At 38.5% G+C, this 12,025-nt stretch overlaps 1 protein-coding gene across 3 annotated transcripts in view; it reads left to right on the forward strand.

Annotated features, from left to right (window-relative positions):
* The window catches only part of cnih2 (cornichon family AMPA receptor auxiliary protein 2), an 11,896-nt gene extending 4,503 nt beyond the window's left edge, over window positions 1-7,393 (forward strand). For all 3 annotated transcript variants that reach the window (XM_035432076.1, XM_035432077.1, XM_035432078.1), the window contains 4 exons: window positions 177-224; window positions 1,194-1,306; window positions 4,682-4,825; window positions 5,123-7,393. In XM_035432076.1, the coding sequence (XP_035287967.1) occupies window positions 177-224; window positions 1,194-1,306; window positions 4,682-4,825; window positions 5,123-5,150 (333 nt within the window). In that variant the 3' untranslated portion in view covers window positions 5,151-7,393. The remainder of the gene's footprint in view (window positions 1-176; window positions 225-1,193; window positions 1,307-4,681; window positions 4,826-5,122) is intronic.
* The last annotated feature ends 4,632 nt before the right edge of the window (window positions 7,394-12,025 follow it).

Genomic DNA, 12,025 nt, shown 5'->3' on the forward strand with positions numbered 1-12,025 from the left:
AACAAAAACATTTTGACAAGGCTCAATATTCACAGCAATTAAATTGCCAAGAGCAAACTTGACACACATTATATGATAGCAAAAATGATCCTTTTGTCTGTTTTGGAAGGAATCTATGACAATATTTTAGAAATTAAACTCTAGTGTAATGTTTTCTTCAATATCTCTCCCTCAAGGTGGAAAGAATACGAAATATTGAAAGAATCTGTAACTTGCTCAGGAAGGTGAGTGTCTGAATGTTTCTCTCTGTCCAGCGCTTTCTATCTCCCTCTATGTGTGGGGTAATATGAGGAAATTGAATTGAATGTGTGACTAAAATGACAAGACAAAATACAGATGCAAAGAACAAAGAAAGGATGAGAGTGGGAAATGAAAGAAAAAGAAAAAACAGAGGAGAGGAGAGAGAGACAGAAGAAGAGAGACAGGCTGAGAGAGAGAGAGAGAGAGAGAGAGAGAGAGTTGAAGATGCTCTCATCTGTCTGTGTCTATTTTGAGGACTGTGACAGATTGATTCATATTCCTCTGTGCTTCCTGCAAAAGCATCCCCTCCCCTAGCACCCCCTCTCCCATCTACAATTCAATGTGATGCAAGTGCCAGAATTCAATGAAAAACGATTTGAGAGAAAAAAAATCCTTCCAATAATTATCTTCCTGAAGCTGGATCTGTGTTAAGAAATATTAAAATACAGAGGGGAAGGACTATGGCAGCAAGAAAGAAAATGAAAAATTAATGGATGAGAGGTGATAGGTTCAATAATAATTGGCAGAAATACCATTAAAATGCATTTAAGTATGCATTATTAATACATGTAGAAATATTAATCACAATCCTGGGAACTGCTGTATATGCTTTTATAAAAGTATTTTCTGATAGTTAGTGGTTTTCATTAGCCTGTCACCCAATCAATTATTCTGTAAAAGAATCAGATGTTTGTAGTATGGGCCTCTTTAAAGATTACAGCTCTAATAAAATGCAATTAGACATAGAAAATAATCTTTTCGACTTGAACAAAACCAGCATGCACAGGGCTCCCCAGGGATGGATTTCGGGAAGCCTTGAATGAACAATTATTTTAGTATAAAACGAACAAATGTGCATCTGTCCAAATTCAATGTTAGCATGCAAGTATATTAGTGCATCTGTACATGAGAGTACTGTATGTGCAATAACTTAATGTGTGCACTACCCTCAGCTGGTTGTGCCCGAGTACTCCATCCATGGGCTCTTCTGTCTGATGTTCATGTGTGCAGGAGAGTGGGTCACCCTGGGTCTCAACATACCCCTGCTCTTCTACCATCTCTGGAGGTACCACCACACAGTAAAATGTTCAGTGTTAATTTAACTCTAACAGTGTTAATGCAACTCTAACAGGTAATATTTGATCCCACTCTGGACCAAATGTTATGTGTTACAGTTAAATTAACACTGGACAATTTACTGTGTATCATACACTTTCGTGTTATATAAGAATGTTTGAAGAATCTATATATCTTTCTGTAGGTAGATAATGTTATATAATGCTATAATATCTATAATAGACAGATAGTACTGATAGTATGACAAACTAAAAAAATTAAAAAATGTACAAAAATTATGCATTTATATGAAAGCAGGAAGACTCATCTGAGACATGAGGTATTGTTTGTTGTAGCACCAGTTATCACCTTTTATTCTACGTGCATTGTAATTGTTTTTATCGTACAATGCACTTACCAAAATATTGTGATGCTTTGTTTGGTTTATCTTTGTGGAGAGGAACTGGCAGTGAATTCATCCCTACCATTGTTTAAACACTGTTTAAACATTGAGGACAGGAAGAGATTTTTGATGCATACGTGGTTCATGGCTCACCTCTCGAGAGGTCCTTGTGTTCAATTGGATTTATCTTAGGGATTGAGTAAACTAGCTACTGCTCGTAGAATCTAAGCATGCATGCATAATGCAGCACTGGTGTATATCGCTAAAGAGCAAATTAAGACAAGCTAATTGGTGGAAACGATAACCTATATAGACTCTGGCCCTTCAAGAACAAAGTTCCCCGCCCCTGCTCTATTCATACACACTTAAAATTGGTGAGCGCGCCACCTTCAACATTTTCAATTGACGCCTTTATGAGTTTTCCTGTTGGATACTGTCAACATGAGGTTAGAGGAGGATTTCGAAAAATTTACAGCACAGAGAGTTTGACAGACCAGGCTCTGGGGAGGGTCATCTGGTACCAAAGACACTGAAGCTGTGTCATCAGAATGAGAAAGCACTTTCAAAAATAAGTTCTCAGTACAGAAGCAGTAATAGGAAGGATCTAAAATAAGTTGGTAACAGGGATATATAGACCCCGAGACTAAATTAGCAAACGTGCACTGTTTTATTTGTCAAGTAATGAAAACCACGTAAGGGGAAAGCATCCACGTCCATATTGCCATGTGTTTACACAATGGATTACCCACTTGACAGGCAATACAATCTCTGCTGAGAGCAGATGGAAGGAACCCTTTCAGGCACTCCTATACTGGGAGACAACCATCATGGCCAGCAGATCTGAGGAGAGCCACATTCTTCACAATACTCAGCTGTCCTGTCACTGTCCTCGGCTCTGGGCACCTGCCCGGAGCTCTAGTCCAAGTTTGCTGAGCACCCCCCCCCCCCCCCCCCCCGGCTCGGAGCTCCAGCCCTAGACCAGCTAGACCAGCTTGTCACCCCCACCTCCTGCCACTGTTGATTCAGCTGTAGCACCAAGCCTGTCCCCCTGTCTGACCCTGCCACTCATTGGTGTTCCTGCCCATCTCTCTACGTGACCAGAGTCACCTTTGCTTGGACTTAATTAATATTGGATTGGCTGTTTATGTATTATAATTTATCTGTTTTCATGTAAGCCATTTCCATAACAAACCTGCCCGCGGCAGATGGGTTCCCCCTCTGAGTTTGGTTCTGCTCAAGGTTTCTTCCTGTTATCATTCAGGGAGTTTTTCCTTGCTACTGTTGCCCTTGGCTTACTCTCTGGGGGCCGGTTCTCTGTAAAGCTGCTTTTTTGACAAAGCTCCTTTGTTAAAAGCACTATACAGATAAAAATTGATTGACTGATTGATTGATTGATTTAAATCATGCACTATGTCATCATAAATGCCAACGTCAACAAAGCTTCCTTGTAGGTTTAAGGTATGTTGACACTAAATTGAATTTCGCCAGGCATAATGACAATCTGGTGTTTGTTGCCACATACAGTATATAGATACTACAGAGCTAATGAACTTCTTTCAGAACCTGAATCATAGTGTTGTGTAAATATCTTGTGGGGTGGATAACATAATTGAAATGGAGTTAGGTGTGCTTTAGATGGATATTTTGGAAATATAGAAATTTCATGAATACTGGCTTGGCCAAAAGTAGATTACTCTAAATTAATCTAAAGCACGAAAAGACAAGAGAACCATTCAGCCAACACACAGCAGTAGCCAGCAGCTGATGCAGTAAGTAGTTGTAAGGTTGCTAAACAAGGTTTTTGGAATTTCCATGACGATAGCAAACTGAAAGTTGTCAGTAAATGTCCTCTTCTAATGATTTGAAATGGACAAAGACGTGAATCAGTTCACATGAGGGCATTTGCACAGCTGAACAGAAAGAAAAACATTGGAACAATGTGGAAGCATGCCATCAGCAATTCCCTAAAACACTTTGAGGCAAGCATATACAGTATATATAAAAGAACATTCTATAAATTTAAACCATGGTTTGGATGAATAGTCAATTCTGAAATGCTAATAAGTCTGCGTCATGCATATCGGACAAATGTCAAGTTTTTGCTGTGTTTTTGCATAGCTAAGGAGCTTGAAGCTAAGGAATGGTGACTATAAAATATTAACCAAGCTATCTTAAATAGTTTGCGAGCTAGTCAGACATTTTATACGGTATAAGAGATTCTAGATATTTTGCTTTCTTAATTATTTAAAACAAAAGAAAACAAAACTAGCTCACACACATTTAAGCCTTGTGCTGCATTCATGTCACCGGCATGCATGTGTGTCATAAGAACCACGGGCTTGTCATGGTTTATTCCTTACATATAACGTGTGTTTGAGTTCATGTGTGGATGTGTTTTTCCCCCCATTTCTCACCATATGGAATGCCCCATTGTACAAATGCCAAATGCACTAATTGGAGCAACTTCTGCTACCCCGATCCCCCTTTGTCTTGCTTCCTCATTTCTTCCCTCCTAATTTTGATATCTAATGATATCTTTCGTGAACAACCCCCCCCCCCCCCACACACACACACACAGTTCAATTCAAGTTGCTTTATTGCCATGAAATACGAATGTAATTATTGCCATAGCATACATATAAATAACAAGTAAAATAATAATTGTATTAAAATAATAATAATGATAAGTGTAATAATATATAACAATAACAATGACAGCAACAGAAATAAATCAATAAATATGTACACATTTATATGGGGTGGGTGGTCACTCACTGTCCCTCAGGTTATGACAGGCTGAAATGAACTGTATCGCAATTGGGGCTGTCGATCCTTCTCCTAATAGAATTGCAATTTTTTTTTTGATAGGGAAATAAAATAACTTATAATTTGAGATAATTTGTGGAAATATATATATAAATGTATATATTTGTAAATATGTTATGCATCTCTGTTTCCACCTCTCTTGTCTCTCTCTCTCAGGTATTTCCACCGGCCTGCTGATGGCTCTGAGGTCATGTATGACCCAGTCAGCATCATGAATGCAGACATCCTCAACTACTGCCAAAAAGAGTCCTGGTGCAAGCTAGGCTTCTACCTGCTCTCTTTCTTTTATTACCTGTACAGGTGAGTAGCCATCATATTTTATTTCCTTTGCACTAACCAACTTATTTTTGGCATGTAGTAAGGACCACTATAATGACGACTATAACGTTTATCCTCACAGCTACTGTGCTGATTGCTCCAGCTGCAGTCCTTATTGTTGTTGAGGTTATGGTGTCAGTCTTTGAGAGCACATATGTCAGAAATGTTATTACCATAAATATCAAATAAGACTGAATACAAGGTATAGCTTTCATAACTCTTTTTCCTTCTCTCTCCCTTCTTGCTATCACTTTGCCCTTACCCTTCCACCTGTGATAGTATGGTCTATGCTTTGGTGAGCTTCTGAATTCCGAAGACTGGCCATGCATGGAAGGCAAAGAGAGAGACAGACAGAGAGAAGGAAGGGACCAGAGAGAGAAAGAGAGAGGGGAGTGTCACTATCTCTCATTTTCCTCATCCACCCATCACTCCATCTTACCGCCTTCAAACTCCTGCAAAAGGGATAAAATGATAAACGGTGGAGCCCTGCGAGGCTGGCTCAAAACATTACAATCCAGAGAAGAAGGAGAGAAGGGGAGATGGAATGAAGGAATGAGAGGGAGAGCAGAAGGTAGAAAATAAGGAGGAAAGAGAATGTTCATAGAATGTTCATGAATATGGTTCATGAGGCGAACAGATAAAGACTTGTTCGGGTTACATGTCATGAGGAGAATTCATTGGTACTGAGCCATATAGGGTTTTCACAACTGAAATGAGGCCGAAATTTGAATTACCTCAAATTGTAAATGGAAAACAGCCTACAGAAGATCAAAGACCATTCCCCTCCCTTTCCCCATGGCCTGACATACCTCATCCCAACGGTACTGATCAGTTCGCTGTGGTGCAGTCAAAATTACATGTGAAAAAGTATGGATACATGTGTGTATCATCGTACATTTTGTAGCAGCATTAGCAAAGGAAAATGTTAAATATTCAAATTAAAAATGTAGATTACTGTCATTATGAATGTGTGTGTGTGTGAGTGTGTGTGCGTGCACCTGTGTGTGTGTGCACATGTGTGAACGAGTGTAACGGTTTTACATTTTTTAAGGTTGCAATAGATATCCTTTGCCTTATTCATCAGTGTTCTGTAATCAATTTAACTGAATAGGGTTCATTTAAAAATGTAAACCTTTACATAAATGAACATATTAATGCAATATGCTCAAACACATACATGTAGCTGCAACTACAATGCACATAAGCTTACTTAGAGTCAAAGGAGTAAACGTGGGTTTCACAGACAATTTCTTGACTTCCACTATACCTTAGGAAACATAGTTTATGGATATAAGCAAGTCTCTACTCCAATATTTAAGACTTTAGTTTTGAAAAAATTATGTTTGGTAACATTTACACAGATTATAGTGGTATACAATACTCCCATCAATAAAAAACAAGAATGGCAACCACATTTTTCTTTTACGAGAGAAAATGAATTGGACTATGTCAATGTAACTCTACCTAACTCTATCAGATGAGGGGATGGGTACTCTAATAGTAGTCTGCAGATTTACTCCCAGCCTAAGAGCAGTAAAATCATAGGTTCAAAAAAGCTGAAGGAAGCTGTTGATAATGTTCAAACTCACTGAAGTGAAGCAAGAGACAAGTGTGTCCCTGTGATCAGAAAAAGACAAAATGACTGTAAAACTCAAGTGACAACGAGAGTTGCATGTACTGTGATGTTGATGCTGTAAAAACAAAAAAAGCAGACAAAAGGCACTATTTGCACAATTAAACGAGGGCTAATGCAGGATGATTTAGTACGTTCAAAATTCTCTTTTATTTGAGACAATGGATTGGCGACCCAAATCCTTAAGATGGGTACCGCATGTTGCTCCTGTAAGCTGAGTCACATGCTGTTGGGAATGTTTCCGGGTACATGCCCGCACTGGAAAGAATATCCTGGGTCATACAAACAGTACATACAGTTATACTGTAAATAAGATGGAAGAGAGCCCTCATGACAGTAGTGAGTGGAGGATGCCACCACTGCAAAAAAAACATGCTCCTTTGTGTCATGTCGATGTGTCATCTGTGTCACATATTTGCAGTTGACCCATAATTTGACTCGGTGAACAGCCTGGCAGGGTTAATTTAAAGGAGAACAGACACCCCACTGTGCTCATGCTAGTCCTTTCAGACATTAACAACTTTTGGAGGACATTATTGGCTTGGGCACAACATGATGCTTATGAGACTGGAAGTGAGGGTGGCTCAGATTTTACACTCATGTCCTCTTGCCCCATTATGACACGATTCAATTCAAGCACAAACAGGGAGGAGGTGATGGAGGGCATGTTATATTGTTGAATGTCATAATGCCGATTAATAAAATTATAGCCTATATAATATAAATGAAGAAGAACTAGAATAACTTTGTAATTGTCTTTTTATATAGAATAAACCTGTCACTGTCTGCTAACATTGTCACTTCCCTAGTATGTACAGTACTTGAATTTCTTTATATTGCAGTACAATACAATTCTATGTAACATTGATAAAGAAACCTATTATTCATATTCTAATAAAATACCAGTGTTGAAATCAGTGTGCTGTAATTCTAATCATTTGTATGTTTCAGAGTGTCAATCTGTTCAATGAATGAATGGCTTAAAGTAGTTCCTTACTCTTTCACATTCAATTAGTCAAAGCTGAAAATGAAAAATGAAAAATGAACAGATCTGTTTAAGAAAATAACGGAGAGAGAGGGAGTCAAAGAGAGGCAGAGGCTGAAAGGGACATGCTTGAATGGGTGCAATCAAAGGGGTGGGGTCAAGCAGTATAGAAGCAATATGGCAGTAAAGAGATTGAGGAAACATGAAAGTAAAATGTACAAAAACTAAAGAATGGAAGGACCAACGCATCAAAAAGAAAAGGATGGGAGGTCAGGTAATCACAGAAGCAAGTCTGCCCAAAGGAATGAAAGAAAGAGACACAGAATGGGAGGGGGATGAAAAGGTGCAGAAACCCTGACACAGATTGCCTTTCACGCACTGTGATCTCCATAGCAACCAAACTGTACGACATTCCCTTTGACTCGACACAATCTCACTTTCTCGGTCTCAAATTCAAACCCGAAATTGGCTTTATTTGCATGGCAGCAATTCTTAGTCCGGATTTTATCAAAAAACCAATATGGTGTGAAAATGCATCATAAAATGGAAAACTGGGAGCGAAATAAATAGTTACTAAAGCCTTTATCTTCTCTCACAGCACAAATATTGTAGAGCCATTCTTTTCATACACTCAAAACACACACACACAGCACACACCATATGCAAACATGTTCAGTACACATCGATACACATGGATTTCATTTTTTCTGTATGATACTTGTCAAAATAAATAGTAATTTTCCAAAACCAATATCTTCATAAAATGGTAACTACTGTTGACGTTTATACCTTTCTTCCGAGAGCTAATATCTTCCGCTCGTCCGCCTCTTTATCCTTTGCCCTGCTCTTCTCGTTCTTTCTCTTCAGCTCCATGGCTGACAGACTCCTCTCCTTCCCTTTGACACATCATTAATGCAAATCATTACCACAAATACACACACACACACACACACACACACGCACACACACATTACAGATATAAGTGAAGGTCCTATAACCCATTAACTGTACCCTAATTTTCAAAGTATTGCATAGAATACTACTTCATTTATAGAATCAGATACCTGTTGAAGTATCCAGGTGTATTCTTGGAAATGGTACCTATTAATATTTTAGTACTTAAGGATTAACAAATGAAGGAGTGTCCTAAATCTGGAAGAGTAATGTCAAGAAGCCAAGATAGAGAATGAGCAAATTATACATTATGAAGTGTGATAGATAGTCCCATCGGGGTAGATATTAAAACAGATTGATAAAGAAAATGAGATAAAGGGGGAGAGCTGAAGCACAGAAAGACAGATGAGAATAAGATGAGACAATGCAAATTATGTGGAGAATGAGAATACTAAAGAGTCTGCAAGAGTAATGTATGCATGCATTTACCAGAGTATAAACGGTAACAAAATAGAGAAATACCTGAAGGCACAGTAATGATGCATTTGCTTAACACCCTTACTGGGAAGTAATAATGCAAAGGTGATTTGCGTGAAAGAAATAATAATGTTGCTAAGCAGCAGATAGTCATTAGAATTACATTACATTACATTACAACCCCATGGTGCAAATCATTTTCTCACAACTCTGCAACAATACCATCTAATTCTATTCCAATGCAAGCATTATAACTTCAGACCATCATCAGCTTCTCATGAGCAGGCTAATATGATGTTAAATGATGCAATAAGACAGCATTGCAGAGGACAGAAAAAGGTGAAATCCAAGAAGCCCATTCTCACCATATGGAGAAAGGAGAGTGAGAGACAGAAATTTGTAATTGAATATATTGTTATGTCTTATTTCTTTCATGTTATGATAATGCATATGTGCTTTCTATTCAGCGTAAGTATTCCATCAGTTGTGGCACAATCAACTGATACATTAATACCACTGTTCATAGCACAGGACTGCAAAAATGCTTTCAAACAAAATAAACCAAATTCTAGAAATGTAAATATAATTCTACTTTGAATTAAGATATTGAACCTAAAACACAAAACAAATGGAGAACTATTTTACCCTTTAAATAAAGAATTGACTGGCAGTTTACCTGAACACTGTCAAAGGTAAAGCAGGTAGACACTGGCAAGCCTGGATAGCTAGGGAAGACAGGCCTTGTGATAACTGCAAGAAAATAGCAACTGAACGAGTTTTGCTTTCTGATAAACTGCAGTAAGTGCTCCCTAGAACTGTGACTACAGATCATATAAGAATTACGCATTGCCCTGCCATCACACTGCCTTGTAACATTTTACCATAATAAGAGACGGAGGTTGAGAAAGAGCAAGAGGGCATGAAACCTCATTAAAGGCAATTAGCTGGTTAAGTGGTTCATTAAGTCAAAGGGATGGGAAGGTGCAAGGAAAATAAATGGAGTGCCTAAATGTGAAAGCAGATGATGACAGAAAATAAAGAAAAAAAAAGACAGGGGTATAAAAAATGATTTCTGGAGAACAGAAAAGGAGAGACAGATAGGAGGTTTAAATGGAAAATTCCCTGTAAAAATAGACTAAGAACACAATCACACAGAGATTTTCCAATATTTATTAATAATTGTATATATGATAGGTAATTTGGGCATACACAGACACAAAATATTCATGTTTAATAATATGCATACAAAAACACACAATATGAACTTACAGCCACACATAACATGATGTACACGCCGGTTGGAGTGCACTTTGATGGAACACGGTTGTCATGGCAATGGTAACAGACATCTGTGACTGTAAGGGTAGCAGTGAGGGAGAAGGAAAGTGAGGGAGAGGGAGAGAAGTGGGAGAAAAAATTATTGCTTAATAAAATATTTATGGATGGAAGAAGAGATTTAAAAAATAAATGATTCAATATCAGACATGTTCTGCGTAAAAATGTTATTTTATCTACTGCCAAAACATCTGGGTTCATTTCTATGAGTGCCATACAAGCCAGGAGCTATACATAAAGAAATTGTTTGGCTAAGAGGGTCCATGAAGGATTTAAATGGGTGAGTAAGCTAACTGCTTACAGATTCCCATGGATATCATTGAACTGACTGTCAATTCAGTATAAAGTTCTCCCTAGAGCACAGCTCAAGCAACTAGGCCTCCTTAGTTTTACATGATCAGTGAAACAAAACTAATGCTCCAATATCCCATATGTTGCATCATGGTTATGTGAAGATTTTCCAATTGCTATCGCAGCTTACAAACAGAATGTATCACCATAATGGCTCCTCAGTGCTGAGAATCGGCAGGAATTCCCATTAAAAGACTTGAGTGGGAGGAAGGGGTGAGGGTGGGGGGTGGGGGGTGGGGGGAGAAAGATATTATTACCAACATCACTCAGGTAGCTGATTTTTATCGAGAGGGAATGGACTTGTAATATCACAGGAAGGTAGAGGGTTAGAGAGAGATGTTAGCTGCGGATCAAATATAACCAAGTCAAAATCTTATTGGGCAGTGTAATTCAGACTTCAAAGGGCAAATATTTTCCTTGTATTCGTCTTTTAAATATTGACTGACTTTTCCATTAGTATACACGCACATTCATTGAAGATAATGTGATAGCCGTAATTTTAACTTTCGCAGGCTCTCCTATAGAGACATTTAATTTAAGAGAATAATATATTCTGAATCATTTATATGGAAACTTGTTTACTATTCTGTCTTGATTTATAGTTTATTCAACAGAATACAATTTCAAATTATAAGGCTGCAGAACAATTTTTATGTAGTGTTTGCAAAGTGTGATGTTCATGTAATGCATTACAATCTGAATCTTGGCACAGTCATTAAAACACCCCAGTTTGGTGCTGTTATGAAAACTGTGTCAATTTTCCATCTCTTGCACCCTGACACTGGTGAAGGCATAAAAATCATGAGCACTTACTGCATTTCACACACCCACGCAGGACTCAGTCTCTCACAGACAAACATACATCTCACAATGACACCGGCTCTGTCACTGTCTCTCTCTCAGACACGCGTTTACACCAAGCGGCCAAAACCAGACTTCGTTTTTGAAGCTCATTTCCTGGTGTTGTAGTTCCTGGTTGCTCACTAGCGCCACTACGGATGGCTCCAGTATAGGTGTTTTCATATCCGGTTTCCATGTAAGTCTACGGTACAAATGCGATCAAAATACAAAGTCAATAATTTTTTCTCACAAGAACAAATAGTCATAATAGGTGTATTTTATTGGTCTTATGACTGTCCATGGGTCGATTTCATGATTTATTGCGTCATTTGGGCACAGTGCCAATATTTGTTCTGGACCAATGAGGTACAGCTTGCGTCACTTCCGGATTACTGCGAGGACTGAGCTATAGTAGGGGCTACAGTCTATGGTCACTGGGGTGGGCGGTGGCGTCTCTTGGCCTTGACATTGCGGCGCCGGCTACGGTCCGCCTGTGCTACGTCTGAAAATGCAAGCATCCCATTTCGTGGTGATTTAATTATGGCGTGTGCTATTTACAGCTGCACTAGACAACCATAAAATAATCCTCCTCTTAAGTTTTTCGGTAGCCGAGTCATTTTTACTATTTCCTTTAGCCTACTTAACCAAATAATTAGTTGGCAGAAAG

Source organism: Anguilla anguilla, chromosome 9 (assembly GCF_013347855.1).
Source record: "Anguilla anguilla isolate fAngAng1 chromosome 9, fAngAng1.pri, whole genome shotgun sequence".
NCBI classification, from domain to species: Eukaryota; Metazoa; Chordata; class Actinopteri; order Anguilliformes; family Anguillidae; genus Anguilla; species Anguilla anguilla.